Below are 19,099 nucleotides of genomic sequence, written 5' to 3'. Positions count from 1 at the left end.
TATGCTCTTGGAAAAGGCTGTTGTGTCCTCACTGTTGGAGAAAACACAAGCTTCCTGCTCCCTGCAGGGCCCAGCAAGAAAGCCAGGCGTTGTCCCACAGTAAATATTGTCTCAGCAAACACAGGGGAGGTTTCCAACGATGCCGGGGTTTCCCAGTACTCCAGCACTCCCTATGGATATCCATTTCCTGAGCTAGAGTGGCACAGGACCACTTGTGATTGGGATGGGGCTATCTGGGGGATTAGTATCTCTGGATAACGCTGAGGTCCTCAACAGGGAGCAGGCAGAGAGAGCACAGAGGGATTCCTCCAGCCCCATGGATCTCACAGCAACACAGAGGTGGGAACACAGGGAAACACAGGGAAAAGCACTCACCACGGATGTTCCCAAGATAAAGGCCTTTGACAACCTGGGAGGTGACAGAAAGGAGAGAGATTTAATGCAGTGCCAGGCACAGATTGCATCAGACATGGTGGGAGCATCGAACTGCATGCGTGGTACCAGCAGGACCAGAGCACCTGGCACCAACCCCCCCCAGGCAATGATAAACCAAGCACCTAATTAATGAATCACCTTCATTAATGAACAGCAAAGCTGATGCCCACTGAAACCACCATTCCAAACCTCTTTAGGAGCACAGAGCTCAGGAAACCTCAGCACATCAATGGAAGGGGCTCGCACAGGGTCCTGTTTTCCCATCAGAAAAGGGCTGAATCAAACAGCTCAGCCCATCCCAGCTCCTCCTTCAAGGTGGGGGTCCAGCAGGGACCCCCCCTCCCTATCTCCTGCAGGCAAACCAGCCCCGCTGCAGCTGGGATTTATTTATCTATTCTATAGCAACCACCTCTTGCAAACAGTTTCAAAGGTTGCCTCTGTCAGCGACGGATAAATAGGCAAAGGCACAGGCTATTTATAACACCTCTCTGGGCAGGATGCTGCAGTAAGTGCCATCAAGTATGTGGAGCTGGGCAATGACTCACTGCTGCAGCGTTATGGAGGAGAAAAAGGGGCAGCTCAGAGTATTTTTGGGCTGTAAGAGCCCACCAGAGCCATTTACCGAGGCATAGAAAGGAAGAGCTGACCTGTTTGCACCCATCTGGCAGAAGACCCTTGGTTTGAGAGGCTGTAGGAATGGCACTGGGTCACATCCAGCCACCCTCTAATTCAGCTGAACCCCAGCCCATCCATGGGGTGCAAACAGCAAATGCCTGTCACCCAGCATGGCACAAGCTGTTGCCAATAGAAGGGGGACACTGAACCCTTTAGCTCATCAAATCAAAGCAGCACAAACATGTCTGCACCAACCCATCCCCTGGCAAAGGCAGCCTGGGCTCCCCAAGTGGGGTCAGTGGCACCAGAGGGGCTGTAAAAGCCACTCTGTAGGTGAGGCTGCATGCACAGGGCATGAAATGCCAGTGTTAAACCACACCAGAGCCATGCAGAGAGAGTTTGCCCTGATCTGGTCTCACTGTTGTTGTCTCAGGGTCTAATTTTAAACTGAATAACGCACATACCGAACGGTTATTTAAGGACAGCAGCAGAAATCAATCCCCTCTGTCAGCCCTGGAGCTCAGCTGAGGAGCAAGCAGCAGCAAAACATCGCATTCCCCTTTGCTGTGTGTAGCTGCTGGGCACAAACGTGTCCCAGGGGTGGCAGGGGGAGGAAATTCCCCTGCAGGGACCCCATCAGCCCGGGGGATGCTAATGCAACCGCCTTACCACCCAAGGGACAAGCGTATAAAGCTGTACCAGTCTGGTACAGCTACAGCTGTACCGGTCCCCTTCATCCTCTGCAGCATCCCAGGATGGTGGATCCCAACAGTTCCCTTCACCCTCTGCAGCACCCCAGGATGATGGATCCCAACAGTCCCCTTCATCCCCTGCAGCATCCTTTGCACCTCCAGCACCCACAGGCACCCAGCAATCACCGTTTGCTTTCTTAGTTGCCTAAGTGCTTGGAGCTTCAAATGGGAATGAGAAAGGGAATATCCAAAGGGCTTTATTTAGAGCATAATGGATGACATGGTCTAAATGGAAGGTGGGCAGGGGGTTGGAACTGGATGAGCTTTAAGGTCTTTTCCAACCCAAACCATTCTATGATCATGGTGGCTCTGAACAAGCATCCCCCTGTGCTGCAGAAGGTCCTGCCTAAGGACAAGCTGGCCACCGTCCCGCTGGCCCCCAGTACCTTGGTCATTCCACTCCCCATGGTTTTCCTGTCCCCAGGATCAGGATTCAGGTGGCTCCTCAGTATCCAAGGCTATCTGCAAACAAACACCCCAAAATCACAGTCAGGACAGTGAGATCCATCACCTCCCAACAGTGCATCCCTCTGCCAAGAGCAGGAGGAAGGGGAACATGTGCCAGGAGAGGAGCATGCAGAGCCCTGGCAAACTCGGCTCACTCACAGGCCATAGGCTGCTCCAGCAGGTCCCTGCGCCGTGCTCTAGGGTGAAAGGGTTGGAGGAGAGTGGCTGCTGCCAGGCAGGGGAGGAGGAAATAAGGATCCAGGGCCATGGTGAGGCTCAGGTTTCTATCCTGGGCTCCATGAGGCTTTCACAACCCTTTAGGGAGAGTGAATGGGAGGTTGTTCCCGGCAGGAATAACTCCCTTGTCACAGAGATGCTTCTGGGCATCATTCTGGCATGCTACAGGCTGGTACAAGACCTGCACTCCATGGGATATCTCTCCCATTCATGCTAATTCATCCCAGCCACAGGAATGAGAGCAGAATGCAGAATAGGGAACTTACCTCAGAAATCAGAGCGTGGCACAAATAACCGGCAGCTAATGGAGCACTGGGGATAAATCCATCTCCCCCTCCCTGCAGGAATGGAGCTAAGAGGAGCTGTAAAGCAGCACTGCTATTCCAGCACATGCTTCAGAACATCCATTTCCAAAGCAGATCTGCCTAGCAGCTTGCTGGCCCCTTCCCAGCTCAGCGCCAGCAGCCTGCCAGAGGCACCAGCTATATGAAGAGCAGAGGAAAGCAAACCACAAGTGTAGCAAAAACCCCGCAGCCATCACCAGGCTGTGATTGTGTCATCCTTGTTACATCCTCCTCAGCGCCCCAGAGATAAGCACTTCACCTAAGGGATGTTTCAGATGTAGGAAAGGGAGCTCATGGCTTAATTCCCATCAAATCATCTCATCTTAAAAACCTCCATCTCTCTGGAAGGGAAAAGCTGGCCAGTCGCAGCACAGCAGGTCACCACATGCAGCTGAGGCCACCCCAGGGTTTCCACCTCAGCTGCTAAACATGCACATGGATTTAAAACCAATGCAGGAAGACAGCAAACTGAAGCTGAAGCTTGCTTTAGTCTTCAGAGGGGTGTTTTTAAGCTGACGGCAGAAGTTTGCCTTCAGAAAGACTAGCCAAAGGGAGAAAGTCAGCAGCTACAGACAGCAAAGCAAAGGCACCACCTTTCTTAGCTCAGGCCCTGGAAATACTAAGCCATGAACCAGAATGTGTCCAACCCACTGTTTAATAAAATTCCATATGCTCCCACTAAACACAGATATTTTCCCTCCCCACTCTGCAGTGATCCCCTCCAAGCACCATCACCTCACACATAAGGCAAGGTGTGGGGTCTAAACCTATTCTTGGCTTAACTAGATGTAGTAATTCCATCTCTTCCTCACATTCCCTTCACAAGGACAGGCAGACGGAGCAGAGCTGCCATCCACCACACCCCCTGCTCTCTTCGACTTGGCCTTTTCGAGCACTGACATGCTATTTTTGGAGTGGTTACGGGATGCAGAGTCTCTGCCGTGGCTGGGATCTGCTTACCTTACATGTAGCTCTGACCTCTGCACAGCAGGATGGCTGGCTGTACCCCAGAGACATTCCCTTGAACACACACCATCTATGATGAGATTACCCAGGAAAGCTCTGCCCCTCAGATTCCCATCACACCACACACATCCATACACCAATAAAAGGACACCTTCAAGTTCACCAGACATTTATTAGCCTCTATGTAGGTGGAGAGGTTGTTCCAGTACACAACAACGAGGTCACACATAGGTGATGGAATCATTTCATATTCAAGCAGAACAGGCTGTACTGAGTTGCCTTATTTCTTCCACTCGTTCTTCTCAAAATCCCACTGGGAAGAGATGCCTTCCACGGGATTAACCCTCATGTCCAACATTCTCTTCGTCTGCGCCGACACCCACTCATCGGAGAAGGTGTGCGGAATAGGGCCGTACACTGCAATTCAAAGGCAGGTGGAATCACATTACAATACGAAGCTGGGAACTGAAGTTTCACTAATGAAAAGCTTTTTCCCCCCAAAGCCACAGGTGCCGATCTCCCACACACCATCATCTCTTCAAACCTGCATTCCTTACATCCGAGTCCTGAAGCACTCGGCTCAGGTGGGATTCTCACATCGATTCCCTAGCTGTTTCCGTTCATCTCTAAAGGCTTGTACCAAGACAACAACCCTCTACTTTCACTGCAAGTAGATGAAGCCTCAGGACACAGAACAGCTCATTTAACTGCATGCTCTGCCTTGCGGCAGCTGGAAGGCTCCCCTGGGGGAGCAACGTTGGCTGGGAATGAAGCCAAATGTGGCAGAAACCCAAATGTTTACTACCAAAGCAGCAAGAAGCTTTTGCAACAGCAGGTTTCAGAGAAGGGAAGCTCTGGGATCAGCGGTATCACCGCTCTTTCCCCTCCTTTTCCTCCCACCAAAGCTCTCTCCACCACCTTCACCTCCCAGTGAGTGAGCTTCTTGAATACTCACACTACACCCCTGCTGATCTCCATAAAGAAGATCCAGAACTGAGTTTTCAGAGACTAACAAACAGCAAGTGCCAGGAGGGCACCACCATGGCTGATGTATACACCACAGACTCCCTGGAGTGGCTCACAGCAAATCTCTCATTTCCCATCACTGTTTTCCCCATCAAATATCAACTGATCTTGCTCTTCATTTAAGAGTTAACACCGTACGGTGTTTACTTACTGAAGTGTTTCTGCCAAATGAGGATCAAACCAGTTAAACCGAGAAAGAACAGCACTCCACCAACAACAGTCTTCCATTCGTTTGTTCCTTTCTTCATTTCTGCATAGGTCTCATTAAATTTGATACGATACACTGCAAAAAAAATACAAGTTAAAAGCATCAAACTATTCCTTTCCCTTCTGCTGTGACTTGCAGCCCACATGCCATGCTCCAGAAGGAGGTTACCAAAGCTTAAAGCCAAATCACTTCAACATCGAAAGTGATGTTAAAGAGCTTCTGAATTAGCTGGACTCTCCTGCACCAAAACCAAGGCCCTCGTGCCATGGCGTTGCTTCACCATCACCATATGACTCGCCCCCAGCAGGTTGATGTTTACCTCTATTTTAGAGGTTACTGTAAAGCTGCATTATCAGTCCAAAAAAGGAGGAGGAACAGAGCTCTTCTTCCTCCCCTCCAACTCCCAGCAGTTACTGCAACCAAACCTTCTGAGCACGAATCACTTCAACAGGAGCACTTGTATCTCAGAAGGTTCCTCTCACCTTTGTCAGCAAGGTCCAAATGAATTTGACATTCAGAACATCACACTTGGAGCGTACTTATGCATATTACAGACATTCCCAAAGGAGTTTTAAGCCTTCTACCTTTGACAGGAGCAGACACAGAATGTTCTCAAAGCGGGTTCTCACTGGCATACCATGATGTTAGTTTGAAAAGACAATTCAGTTTTATTTGCAAGTCAAAACACCTGCCTGGCACTTTAATCAGCCAAAATCTGGCAATGCTGAGGTCAGTGGTCATTAACATTCCAATCCCCAGGTTCATTTTTACTCAGCTGGACTAACTACTGCATATTGTTGTAGCGAGGAGATCTGGCTTGTTGAAAGTAGACAGGAATCAAGAAATATAATTATTATTTCCTAGAAAAAGAAGAAATTGCTGGACTTGACCTCAGGTACGTAACAGACACAACAGCAGGAATGTGTGACTTTGAAACAGCACCAAGGATCGCAGGAAGACCAAGCACTGACCTCTGCATGTGTAAGCACAAGCAGCTCCACTGGAATTAACAAAGCTCCTCATGGCAGAGCCATCAGGAGGCCCAGGGGTTAGTGGCTGCCCTACCAGGTGTCAGTAATTAACACACAACAGGTTAGATCACTCTATTGGTAGATGTAAGGTGACTTAAAGCCCCCATTACTCACGTTCAACTTTCTCATCAGCAGACAGAGCAGTCCAAGATGCCTTCTCCTTCTCTTTCAGAGCCTGCTGCTGAGCAGAGAGATCCCTCACAAAGGCCACTTCAGGCAGGGGAATATCACGGCGGTCAACATAGGCTGGGAGGCTGAAATCATCCGCTTTGACAACACCAGCTGCACAGGGGAACAGAAGAGACACACAGCTTCTGACTCCTGCACAAGCATCTCTTACTGCTTACAATACAAAAAAAAACCCAACAGCTCAGTCAAAAAAGTGATGTCAGCTAAAGAATCCAGGAAGGAGAAGACTTCCAGGTGAAGCATTTAAAATGGGTGCTATTTTAAGAGTGAAAGAATAAAGCAGAAGGGGAATATATAAAAAGGTTATACCCTAAATCACCTTATTAATCATAGAATCACAGACTTGTTTGGGTTGTAAGGAATATTAAAGCTCATCCAGTTCCAACCCTGTCCTCAGTTCAGCAACAGAAGTCATTTTTCTCCTTCTTAGTAGCTGGTGCAGTGGTGTGTTTTGGCTTTAGCCTGAGAACACCACTGATAACACCAATGTTTTAGTTGTTGCTATGTAATGCTTACCCAGATCAAGGACTTTTCAGTCTCATGCTCTGCCAGCGAGGAGGGGCACAAGAAGCTGGGAGGAAGCAGAGCCAGGGCACCTGACCCAAAATAACCAAAGGGGTATTCCATGCCACAGCATGTCATGCCCAGTATGGAAACTGGAGAGAGTCACCTGGGAGGCCCAGATCACTGCTCGGGTCAGGCTGGGTATCGATCAGCGGGTGGTGAGCAATTGTGTTGTGCATCCCCTGTGTTTGTTTTCCTTTTCCCCTTTCAGTTTTATATTCTCTGCCCTTGATATTACCTTTATCATTATTATTATTGGTGGTAGCAGTAGCTGTTTGTGTTATACCGTAGTTACTAGACTGTTCTTATCTCAGCCTGTGGGAGTTACACTCTTTCAATTCTCCTCCCTCTCCCTCCGGGAGTGAGGGGAGCAAGCAGCTGTGTGGCTGTGAGTTACCAGTTGGGCTTAAATCACGACAAACCACTTGGGCCACAGGGAGGGACCCCTTCCACTAGAGCAGCTTGCTCCAAGCCCGTGTCCAACCTGGCCTTGAACACTGCCAGGGATGAGGCAGCTGCGGCTTCTCTGGGCACCCTGTGCCAGCGCCTCAGCACCCTCACAGGGAAGAGCTTCTGCCTAAGAGCTCATCTCAGTCTCCCCTCTGGCAGGTTAAAGCCATTCCCCTTGGCCTGTCCCTACATCCCTTCTCCCAAGACACTCTCCAGATTTTCTCCCTTCCGGCACTGGTTGCTGCTCTAACATCTCCCCAGAGCCTTCTCCAGGCTGAACCAGCCCAGTCTCTCAGCCTGTTTCCATCTTCCATCCTGGTTTTTGCCTAGCCCTCAACCTTGCCTGCACCTCCACAATGCCATCTGCTGGCACAGCCTGCTCAGCTCTACTGCCACCAGCCCCACCATCCCTCCTCTATCTCAACAAAAAGCAGCAGCTTTTTGTGTTCTTCCTCTAAACTGCTCCTCCCATTACCCTCACTAAAATACCAAAGCAGTATTCGGTATTTATACAATACCGCCTACCATGTCCATGAGCTCTCAAGCAGATGGAGGTGGAAATGGCTCTCTTCCCAATAAGGTTGAATGCCCTGGAAGCCAACATCCTGTCAGCACAAAACAGCAGTAGGTAAGTCAAGGTGAGGCAAAGACATCAAATGCACAAAGGTGAAATAACGCCGTTTTCCACGAGACTATAAAATAGCCAGACCAGAGGCTTCCTGTCCTTCCAGTACTCGGTTTTCAGGGTCATTCCCTTACCTAAGTGACTGGGATTAAACCTTCCTCTCCCTGTTCCAGTGCCAGCCCTTGTTTAAGTCGGCCCCTCTAAACGCTTTCACCCGGTAACAAATCGTTACTTGGCACAACCCAGGAGCTCGAAACGAGAATCTACACGCACCTCGCATTCACTAAACGCATCCCGCATCCGTTAAACGGCTCAGCACCGCCCAACGTTGGCGCGCCCGCACAAGGACACACGCCCCGCTAACGGTGTATGCCGCAGACCGGCACCGGCGCTGCAGGACACGGTTCTATCACTCCCCCACAACCCCCCAACGCTATCACGATAACGCCCGACACAACGCGACAGCAGAGACACACCGACGCGGGGCCGCGCTGAGGGGCCTTCAAGCGGGGGAGGAGACCGCAGCGCGCAGCGCTCCCCCCATACCCCCCATCCAACCACAACCCCCCCGGGGCGAGGGGGAGCCGCGGCGCGTCCCCGCTGTGCCCCAGTCCCCCCCCTTGTCCCCGGTGTCCCCCCCGTTAGCCCCGGGGCCCGTCGCGGCCCGACGACCTGACACCGTCCTCTACGCCGCGCTGCGACGGAAGAGCCGCCGAACCGGAAGCGCGGCCCCTTCCGAGGGGCTGATGGGATAGCGGCGGACTGTCTGCCTCGCTTTTACGACAGTGCTCGGCGGTGTTTGGCGACGCTTTGCGGCAAGCGAGAGAGCTGAGGGGAGGTGGCGGAGCCGGTGTCGGTACCGGGGCCGGTGTCGCGGCAGGATGAAGCTGACCACGCAGGCCTACTGTAAGATGGTGCTGCACAGCGCCAAGTACCCGCACTGCGCCGTGAACGGGCTGCTGGTGGCCGAGCGGCCCTCGGGAGCCCCGCGCCGAGAGCAGGCCGGGCCCCCTTCGCTCTTCGTGGACTGCATCCCTCTCTTCCACGGCACCCTGGCGCTGGCGCCCATGTTGGAGGTGGCACTCACGCTGGTAAGGGGCCAAGCTTGGGGGCTGTGGGGTGGTGGACACGGGAGGGATGGCTGCCAGGGCCTGGCTGAGCTTGGGGTGAGGAGAGGCTGGTGTTGAGGTGCCTGGGGTGGTTCTGGTATAGGGAGCAGAGTTTGCCTAAAGTGGGGAAACCCCGAGGCCTGTCCACTGGGGAAATAGCAGTTACAGAGCCCTTTAGTTTTGTCTAATTTCCTTTTAAGTGCAGGGAAGCTGCTATTTATATTGGTGTTATTATTCCCTGAGTAACTCCCAGAGGACATTCCCTTGTTCTACAGCAGAAAGAGCGTATCCCAGTTTACCTTTAAGGCATCTCAAAGCAGTGTCAGCTGGTTAGAAAAGGGTACTCTTTGATTGGAAAAGGGCACTCTGAGTACAGACACAAGTATCTCTTGCATCTGAGTAGCTCCTGTTGTCAGTGACATGGACAGTGGGATTGAGGACACCCTCAGCAAGTTTAACAACACCAAGCTGCGTGGTGCAGTCAGGACACTGGAGGGAAGGGATGCCATCCAGAGGGACCTGGACAGGCTCGAGAGGTGGGCCAATGCCAACCTCATGTGAAGTTCAATAAGACCAAGTGCAAGGTCCTACACCTGGGTCATGGTGATCCCAAGTACAAATACAGATGCAGAGTGGGTTGTGAGCCTCCCTGAGGAGAAGGGCTTGAGGGTGTTGGTTGATTAGAAGCTCAGCATGAGCCAACAGTGTGCACTTACAGCCCAAAAAGCCAGCTGTCTGCTGGGCTGCACCCCCAGAGCGTGAGCAGCAGCTGAGGAAGGGGTTTCTCCCCCTCTGCTGCCCTCTGAGGAGACACTGCCTGCAGCCCTGATCCAGATCTAGGGCAACAGCACAAGAGGGACGTGGAGCTGTTGGAGTGAGGCCAGAGGAGGCCATGGAGATGCTGCAAGGATTGGAACACCTCTGCTCTGGAGCCAGGCTGAGAGAGCTGGTCTCGGTCAGCCTGGAGAAGAGAAGGTTCCTGAAGGGGAGACCTTAGAGCAGCTCCAGTGCTTAAAAAGAGGAGAAACCTGGAGAGGGGCTTTGGACAAAGGCCTGTAGGGGCAGGCCAAGGGGAATGGCTTGAACCTGCCTGTGGGGAGACCGAGATGAGCTCTTAGGCAGAAGCTCTTCCCTGTGAGGGTACTGAGGCGCTGGTACAGGGTGTCCAGAGAAGCTGTGGCTGCCCCATCCCTGGCAGTGTTCAAGGCCAGGTTGGACACAGGGGCTTGGAGCAAGCTGCTCTAGTGGAAGGGGTCCCTGCCCAGGCAGGGGTTGGAACTGGATGAGCTTTAAGGTCCCTTCCGACCCAAACCATTCAACAATAAGTATGTATTTCTTAATTCATTTTGTTGTACTTTCCCCATTTATGGAAGCTATTAGCCTAATTAGGAAGAAAGAATAATGTCTCTTCATACTGCAGGTCTTGTTTGTGTGTGAAATCTCACTTAGTATCTTGCCAGCTTGCTGTCAGTCCATTAACCATGGGGTAGCTAGGGGCAGCCAAGCACTCCTGGTTTGTATCCCGCACCTTGCCCACTGCTGTGAAAGGGCCTTACAGTGAGTCATCATGGGATAATCCATTTCCCCCCTCTCACATCGTACAAGCAGGATGAGAGTGATGTCAGGAATGCAGGACCAGCACTTTCCCATCTCAACTCCCTGTTCAGGCAGAGCAGGAGCCACCCTGCACTGGGCCACAGCTCCATTCCACCAGGCATCTTGGGAGAGTCCTCAAACCAGAAGGAATGGAATGGGGAGCAAAACATGCTTGGATATATTGTAATAGGGAGTCGGCGTGGATTGGGGCAAATCTGGAGGCAAAGAAGTGCTTTGGCACCTTCACTGTAGGCATAAAGTGAGATCTGGGTGTGATTTGAGCTCTGGACTTTTCTATCCATTTTGAGACTTGTCATTCTTATCCGGAGAAAATCTGTCCCTTTTTTATACCTTGAAAAGTAACTAATTCCTGATCCTTCTAGACTTCTTGTCCTGAATGTTCCCCTCAGTTTAATAGATAGCCTAATGAAGAAAACATATTTGCTCATAAATAATTTCCAGTTTTCTGTAGTTGAGATGGTGCCATGGGAATGTAGAGATCATTCCAAAGCCTGGAAATGACGATGTGCAGCCAGAGGCGTAGGAACAGGAGCTGAGCCCAAGCCCTGGCCTGTGCCCTTGTGAAGCACACAATATTTGTCAGTCTTAAACACATTTACACCAGTGTAACAGTGTAGGAGTAACACTGTGAATGTAATCATTTCCTGCTTATGGTTTTCCTCATGGTACAGCCTGGGAAAATGTAATAATCCTGTTTAGAATTGCTTTAATGTAGGCAGGGCTTGACTTTACCTTTTGGAACAGCAGTAATTTGTTTTTCCTGTGGGAATGAGTGGAAGTTGCTAGTGAAGTATAAAATAACATGCATAATAAAGTATGTGTAGGATTTGTCTTTAAATAGAGATGTTTTTCTGTGGTTAGTTGCAGTGAATTTTCATGAATTTTAGGCTTTTGGTGTAGTTTTCTAGTGTGAATCTTGCTCCAGGATCAGATTATTAGGAAATAAATCCTCTTTCTTGAAATATCTGAAGTATCTTACCATATCTACAGTAAGCAGATCGTTATGGAACCAAAGAAACGCTAGTGGCTTATACATTTGCTCTTGGGTTTTAATACAAAAAGCCGAAGATGGGAAACCCCTGGCATTTCCCACATTAATTAGGACTTGCAGAGGGCTTTGCAATCACATTTGATGACTCCTGTGATGCTTGGCAGCTTTAAAACTCTCTGCTCAACAAGAGCCTGGGGCCTTTTGCTCCCGTTCTTTGTTTAAACAGAGGCAAAGGTGTCAGTAAATACTGGCTCGGCAGCTAAGAGAATTGGGTTTTATTGTTGTAGGGTTGAAGAGGAGAGTGTTCTGTACCACATAACACATGGTTACTGAATAAATCGGTGAGATTAGCATTGAAACTGAGAGTTTGTAACAAAGCACTTCTGTTTCTAAAGGATTTTACAGATTTGGCAGGTTTTGATGTGATCTGTCTCTCTTCAGTTCAATTACTGCTGTTTCTTGGTCAGCCTGTGGTCTGTGTGAGGGTTTTATAGAACCAGCTCCTCGAGCTGCACCTCCTCATCTCACCTGAATTATCCCAGAACATTAAATGGGAGCAGTAGTCTCCAGATTTAGCCCGAAAATATGCTTGTCCACGTGGTAACTCCTAAAAATTGTGAGGAGCAGTTAGGTACAAGGAATCCACAAAATTAGATGTTGTTAAACACGCAGCAGCACCTGATGGTTTGTAGCTCTGAAGAAGAGAGCAGAAGCGTGTGCATTTAATTTGCACTTTGGCTCATCAGTTTGAAATCCCTTTTGAAAACGGAGTCATTAAAGAAAAAGTGAATTAAGTTTCACATGGGGGGGGGGGGGTAGTTGTTTTTGTGCTTTTGAATTTCTCAGCTAATTGATGTGGGTTTGCAGCCATATTCTTCTCAAAAAGAGCACAAACAGCACCACACTGAGCAGCACTTCCCGTGGCCAGCTTCCCAGTGCTTGGACCCATGGTCAGAAGGGTCGTAGGTTACAGCCTTTCCCCTCCCGGGGCTCTCCAGGCCCTCCTACACACGCTTTAGTGGCTGCAGGAAACCCAGGGGCAGGCTGCTTTTGACACATGCCGTATGGAAGCGAGATACAGTTTATCTCCCGCTGGCTTGTCCTTGGCAGGGCTGGGCATGACTAAAAATATCAGGGGTAATTGCTGCTGAGGCTACATGTGGCGGCAGGGCTGTGGTTAGAGAGTGTTTGGAAAGTGCATGTGGAAACTGCTTGAATTCCAAAAAGATGGGTTTTTCCTGAGTTATTTTTTTAACAGAGGCAGTTTTTAATTGCCACTCAGGGAACAGAGAGTTTAAAAATCGTCCTCTCTTTCATTGTTTTAAGTCATTTTTCAGTACACAACAAAAATTGATTTAGAACTAAGGTTTTTAATTTTTAAATTGATTGACTTCTTTTTTTTTTATTATTAATTTCAGTGTCTTCGCTTCTGGCTTTAATGCCAAGCTTTCAAGCCACTGACAATTAAAACCATAGTCCTAAACCCTCAAAATGGGTTTGTAATTGAAACAGCAGATGGCCTTCAGGTATAGGAGGGCTACACAGCTCCTCTTTTATCACGTAAATCCATGTCATCCCTTTGTAGGGGCAGGATTATTTCACATGGCTTTGTTTGTTTATGCAGTCTAATACTATAATTACTGCTAAAAATGAGGTTGATTTGACTTACAGGATGCGACAGGTCAGCATCAGTTATTTTTGGACTCCATTTTAATATAGCTGTGGAGGTTTTCTTGATGCATGCTCTCTAGGGACTGCAAAAGAAAATTCTAGGTGCTTTCTCCACTTCTGTCTTTCAGGGCTTTGTATTATGCTGACTTGATATCCTCAATTATAAGGAGAAACATCATATATATAAGTATTTTAAAGAAAGACGGACTCAGCAGGAAGAATTCAGATCCAGCAAGAACCAGAAAGAGCAGCAGCGTGTGCATGCTGAGCCTGCACTTAATAAAGCCCCAAAACTACATAAAGTTTTGTACTTGTGTAAATCAAAAGTTACATCAGTCGTGTGCAAAGAAGTGCTTACATTTAGCAGGTGTTAAATAAGGAGGAACTCTCAAAGAAAAACAGTTTTACCACAAAAGCCTTTTTTGTAATGGGGTGGGTTGAAAAAATGGGACAAACTTTTTCTGCCTCACACCTTTCACTTCAAGCTTTGTTTTCTAATGAAGGTAAAAAAGGTTACATTCACCCTAGAAGTACTACATTATTATACTACATAATACTGCATAGAAATAAAGTCAACAATCTCTTTTTGAATGACAGAACAGTCACACATCCACATGGTGAATGTTTTCTAGAGTCTACTGAATAAACAGCAACCAAGGGCAATAGGTAAGACCAAGACTCCTTTCCCAGGCAGCATTGCAGAAGTTAATAGTCCTGTCATTAAAATTTAGGCCAGGCTTTGACTGAGGTAACTTCTTGCTCTTTTGCTCCATTTAGTTAATGTTTTCCACAATTCTCTTAAATGTTCGGCTTGATTTCTCTGTTCTAGTTAAATTAGCCAAACTGTGTGAGTCTACACATAAATACATATAAATATGTATATATTTAAAGAAGCAATTGGCAAAGATACCATAATGCTTCAATTACTATTCCATTTGCAGGGCAAACATGAGATTTCCTTAGTTCTGTGGGGGGTTTCTTCTTTATTTTTCCTGGTCTTACTTGTTCCAATTACTTTTTCAGATTGACTCTTGGTGCAAAGAGAATAGCTACGTGATAGCTGGATATTACCAGGCAAACGAACGCGTGAAAGATGCCAGGTGTGTTGGTGCAATATTTCCTTCTGTTTGCTCTTTTATGTTGTACTTTGTACTCTGCCAGCAAAAATCATCGACATAAATCATGCGTGTTGATTAACTTTGACAACTGTCATCTGCTTTCACATTGTCTTCTTGGAGCCTGGTGGGTATGGCCTTTGTTCAGGTGCAGAAACCCCAGTCTTTCCAGAACCACTCCTCTTCAGTGGATACTAAAAAAGGCCAGTCTTTGAATGACTGCCAGCCAGTTTAATTGCAGTTGTCAGGGAAATAGCCAAATTTTGCAGGCATGTTTGCTTGTTCAGTACAGATCTTGTAGACTCGACTGACTCCAAGTATCTTTGAAAGTCTTTCAGAAGTGACCTAATTCTTGTTAAACTAATAGTCTGCAAGTTTTATTGAAGCATTTTCTTACATGGTGACAGGACGCTCTCAAAATGGAAGGTGATGTCAGTCACACAGCAGTATCTCTTTTCACTTATTTTCCCCACAATTAGTCATTTTTTTTTTCCCTCTTAAGTAATGCAGATTACTCAATAAGCAATAAAGGGGCCTTTCTGTGGAGCCACAACAGTTTTGGATATGTGTGTCCAATATTGTCCCCTCTGTCTATTAGACAAATCCAGTTTCAGGACTAATGAGAGGACATCACACTTGCATTTAAAATAAATATGAACAGCTTGTTTAAAGTGTTATGCTATGTTGTTAATGTATATCCTTCAGTCTCAAGTATGTTATTTAAGTAATCCTTGTGACTGCTAAGGTGTCTAACAGGGATAAGAGCATTATTTATCCTTTCCTTACAAGGGAAATAATTCTGCTAGGGGCATTTTTAAGGAGAAGGTACAGTTTGCCTGTTCTATTTGAGGTTTGAAAGAATATCATAGGCTTGGTTGGGGTTTTCTTTGAATTCTGATTTCATTTCTGAAGATAACTGGCACCACATAGAGATTGACATTCTTTGAAATGGGATAAAGGTTTTTCTTTAAAAGATTATCTGATTTTGGTAGAGGAGCTGGGCAGCGCGTGGGTTCAAATGCAGACTGGGGAGCAAACTTGGTTTCTTTTTTAAATACCTCTCTGGACAAAGGTGCCTGCAGTCTTTGGTCTGGTGGAAGAAAGTAGGGGGCCACAAAACATTGATTCAGTGAGCGTTTTGCCATTCCAAACCCCATTGCCTAAGTGTAGCTGAGATCCAGATCAGGTGCTGAAGAGGGGAGCTGGGGCTTTCTTGGCTTTCTGACTTCACTCAAGTGTAGCATTAGCTTAATATCTGGTTCCTGTTTGTAAGCACACAGTGTAATTTTCACATCTTTTTAAGCATATTTCCTGCTGGTTTCAGCTGAAATGTCTTGCTTCACCTAACACAGTTGCTTCTATCTTCTGTTGCAGCCCAAACCAGGTTGCAGAAAAGGTGGCCTCCAGAATTGCAGAGGGCTTTAATGATACAGCACTCATAATGGTAAATTATTTCAATCCCTCCCACCTCTTTCTGTGTGGTTAATGTTATGACTGTGGTGTTGGACTAACCATTTATACACTAGTCTCTGAGTCCTTTAATAGTGAAGTAACTAATTTTCTCTTTTCCTCCAAATGCTCTGGGGAGGAGATGCAGTGACCTGTAGCCGGTGCAGTTCTTAGTATGTCTACAAAGAAACTATGGTTACCTTACTGCCACCTAAAAGGAAGTGGAGGCTTTCTCTGCTTGCAAGGCTAGAGTGAAGACAGTGTGTTCATTAATTCGGACCCCCTTCTGTGACTTAAACTCTTGCTTAACTCTTGTAAGACTCGGAATGCTTTGCCTCCTTGCTGCAGTGACAAAAGGTTTTGGCAGTTTAAGTTTGAAATTCAGCTCATTTGAAGGCAGCAGATCAGATGGGTTAGTGTAAGGTGCTCTGTTAGTAAAAACTGACTGGGTTTTATTTCATCTCTTTACTTGAGATCTTGAGGAGGAGACTAAAGTGGTGTTTTACTGTGCGCAACAGGTCGATAACACCAAGTTTACGATGGAGTGTGTAGAGCCTGCCATTCACGTATATGAGCTTCACGAGAACAAGTGGAGGTGCAAGGACCCGCATGTGTGAGTAAACTTCAGAGTTTATTTGTGTTTGGGTAGTAAGGAAGAGCAGGTTGCCCGGTTAAGGGCAAAGCATTGATTGTAGTTGAGAGACACTAAGGGCGGTGGGTGTAGCTGACAGTGATTTTTAAAGCTGTTTTTGCTGTAGTGACAGAGAACTGGCTTCTGCAGCCAGGCAGAATGACCTAACTGCAGAGAGCGTGGCTTAATTTCCAGAGTGGAGATTTTCCTGGTGATTACTATTTATTCCTGGTTATTTTACATCCTAGTGATTTTTGTGAAGATTGGACCGAAGCCCAGAGAATCGCTGCATCTCTCTTGGACAGCAAGTCCTACGAGACACTGGTAGATTTCGATAATCACCTGGATGATATCCGGAATGACTGGACAAACCCAGAGATCAACAAAGCTGTCCTTCACCTGTGCTAGAGGGGTTTCTACTGACTAACTTACAGGCATTCCCACTCTGTACTGAAGAGAGAAAAATGCTATTTTTAAATGTAAATAGAATAATACTCAGTACCCTGTGTGGAAACCTGATTAAAAAGCAGTGGCATGTCACATTGCAGGGTGATGTGTCCATAAGCTGTTAAATCCTTTTTGCAAGATTCCTTGAAGAACTGCAAACTGTCAGTTACTGCTGTCCTTATGGATGCCTTCCCAGTTGTAGTGAATGTTGCTATTCCTTCAAAACCAAAACTACTACTGCTTGTCCCTACTGTTCATAATACAGAGTTTTGACTAAGCTTTTCTAATCTGTAGAGAGGTTACTTTTCAATGATTTATAGAAATACCTTCCAAGGAAAATTAGTCCTGTCCTCAGATGGGAAAATTTAAGGTCAGATATGTAAGGTTAACGGTTGGAAATGTAGTTCTTTTTGACACAGTAAAATGCAAAATGCTGAGGACAACATGCCATGCTCATGTGTTAACTGTTTTGCAGTGGTTTAGCATGGCACAGCTACTACCAAGAATGTGTTAAAGCAGCATTCCCAAACACTATGGTGATTCCTGCTCTCCGTGGGCATACAGCCACAGATATTGCTTGAATATGTTAAACCCAAGGTAGAAACCAAATGTTAACCTAGTGATGCGTAAAAAGGACTGGAAGTGCACTAATGAGTTCTGAACCAGTTTGAATCTACAAAAGAAGAGTGAAATACCTTATTAATTGTATGCAGTCGTGTTAGGGTTTATAAGCAGATCTCATTTTCAGATGGTTCATTTGTTGTCCATTTAAGTAGGTCTAAATTGTGTCCCTCCGAGTTGAAGGCAAGTGATCTAAATACATTGAATTAAGGAGCCTAGATACAGTCTCGTTCAGCTTCTGCCTGTCTCTCTAATTAATGCTTGTTTTATACAAAAAAGTTTAATGAAGCTTTATATCAGACTGGCACACTTCCTGTTGCCTTACTGTTCATCGTTGTTTGTCAAACTAGTTAAACGTAAGCCCAACCTGCATCAGTTTCTCTGGGTTTCCTTCTCTTCCTACCCAAAAGTGGAAGATCCAAATGATCTGCCTGTCTCCAAGTTCCTGCCTCTTCCTTGGTGTTCTGATTTTGAAACGTGAGGGGTGGGATTGTCAAAACCTCTTGGTCTACTTCTGCTTCTACTTAAATAAGCACAAGTTTTACTCTTGGTCTTAGTGAGAGGTAAGGTGTAAGGATAAAATCCTGTTCTGAAGCAGTGAATAGAATCAGGATGCTTCCATCTAGGTCCTGCTGTGGTGTTCCCTGCAGTTCTGATTCCATAAAACTGGGAGGTGAGATGTGAGGTTCGGCTCCATATCCAGTGAGGAAGTGAAGAGTTGAACAGTTGGGTTTGTCTCCCTAAGGTGTGTTAACAAAAGGGACTGGCAGTTAGTCAGCAGCTTTTCCTAAGCTTAAGTCAGATATGGTTGTGGGAAGGGAAAATGTTTTCACCTGTTGAACAAGAACATATATCTAGCTCACAAACAGTGAGATAAACACATTCCAGTGGCTATTTTCACTGCACGTCCATGGCTGTATGAAAAGATACCCTGGGAACAAGAATGCTCTGAAATGTATGTTTGGCTCTGGCTCTGCAGGCAGAGGACTGTTGGCTTACTTTGTACAAACACCTCCTGAAATCTAACCTATTGTTCCAGAGGTAGATGTTATCTTAGGGAGATGCAGTACATTAGTTATGGGAGATTGTCAGTCAGCACTGCTATATAACCTGTTATGTCTCCTGAGCCACAGGAATTGTATTTCTTTGTAACTCCATGTCATATTCTGTCTTTGATCATATATATGCTAATACAGTTTAAATCTTGCCTTTCTCCCCCGAAATGTATATCATCACTCTGTAACCTGATGGAAACACTCCCTGTGACTAACAATGAGACATGTTTCTGGAAGAGGAGCAGTTTTTAGTGCTTTGTCTTTTCCCTTTCTTTATCTTCTGCTTGCTTTTCAATGAGGTCCTTTGAGTGTTTTGCCACCAGTAGAAGCCCAGGCTGGCTTTAAGTAAAAAGGACAAGCTCTGCAATGCTCAGATCTTATCTCACCTGTCCTATTTGCATTGAAGGCAGGACAAAAGGCAGCAGTTTCATAAAGCCAGGCAGCCCGCAGCCACCATGGCTCTTGTGAAAGAATGAGGAAGCTGCAGGCTGTGTTCCCCTTTCC

The 19,099-nt window shown here is 47.0% G+C and overlaps 2 protein-coding genes across 2 annotated transcripts; one reads left to right on the top strand and one right to left on the bottom strand.

The window, feature by feature from the left end:
- Positions 1 to 3,948: 3,948 nt before the first annotated feature.
- LOC133281646 (cytochrome c oxidase subunit 4 isoform 1, mitochondrial) lies at positions 3,949 to 8,669 on the bottom strand. Its single transcript, XM_061477403.1, has 5 exons — positions 8,562 to 8,669; positions 7,790 to 7,869; positions 6,176 to 6,343; positions 4,974 to 5,105; positions 3,949 to 4,213 (listed from the first exon to the last, which is right to left on the bottom strand). Exons 2-5 carry the CDS (start codon positions 7,866 to 7,868, stop codon positions 4,077 to 4,079), a joined length of 516 nt encoding a protein of 171 aa, XP_061333387.1. The 5' UTR covers position 7,869; positions 8,562 to 8,669; the 3' UTR covers positions 3,949 to 4,076.
- Positions 8,670 to 8,770: 101 nt separating this feature from the next.
- EMC8 (ER membrane protein complex subunit 8) lies at positions 8,771 to 17,847 on the top strand. Its single transcript, XM_061477402.1, has 5 exons — positions 8,771 to 8,980; positions 14,301 to 14,377; positions 15,767 to 15,836; positions 16,360 to 16,454; positions 16,721 to 17,847. Exons 1-5 carry the CDS (start codon positions 8,771 to 8,773, stop codon positions 16,878 to 16,880), a joined length of 612 nt encoding a protein of 203 aa, XP_061333386.1. The 3' UTR covers positions 16,881 to 17,847.
- Positions 17,848 to 19,099: the final 1,252 nt, after the last annotated feature.

Source organism: Pezoporus flaviventris, unplaced genomic scaffold (assembly GCF_033815535.1).
Source record: "Pezoporus flaviventris isolate CSIRO_AGI_PZ_B2104156 unplaced genomic scaffold, CSIRO_AGI_Pfla_v1 ptg000105l, whole genome shotgun sequence".
In the NCBI taxonomy this organism is placed as follows: Eukaryota; Metazoa; Chordata; class Aves; order Psittaciformes; family Psittacidae; genus Pezoporus; species Pezoporus flaviventris.
The sequence above is the reverse complement of the archived record's forward strand: the minus strand, read 5'-3'. Positions and strand labels throughout refer to the sequence as shown.

Excerpts from the sequence above, each read along its gene's own strand:
- LOC133281646 (XM_061477403.1), bottom strand. The coding sequence starts at position 7,868 with ATGTTGGCTTCCAGGGCATTCAACCTTATTGGGAAGAGAGCCATTTCC. Across the intron at positions 6,344-7,789 it reads CTTGAGAGCTCATGGACATG|CTGGTGTTGTCAAAGCGGAT; the intron begins GTAGGCGGTATT and ends TCCCCTGTGCAG. Across the intron at positions 5,106-6,175 it reads TGCTGATGAGAAAGTTGAAC|TGTATCGTATCAAATTTAAT; the intron begins GTGAGTAATGGG and ends TTTTTTTTGCAG.
- EMC8 (XM_061477402.1), top strand. The coding sequence starts at position 8,771 with ATGAAGCTGACCACGCAGGCCTACTGTAAGATGGTGCTGCACAGCGCC. Across the intron at positions 14,378-15,766 it reads GAACGCGTGAAAGATGCCAG|CCCAAACCAGGTTGCAGAAA; the intron begins GTGTGTTGGTGC and ends CTTCTGTTGCAG. Across the intron at positions 15,837-16,359 it reads ATGATACAGCACTCATAATG|GTCGATAACACCAAGTTTAC; the intron begins GTAAATTATTTC and ends TGTGCGCAACAG.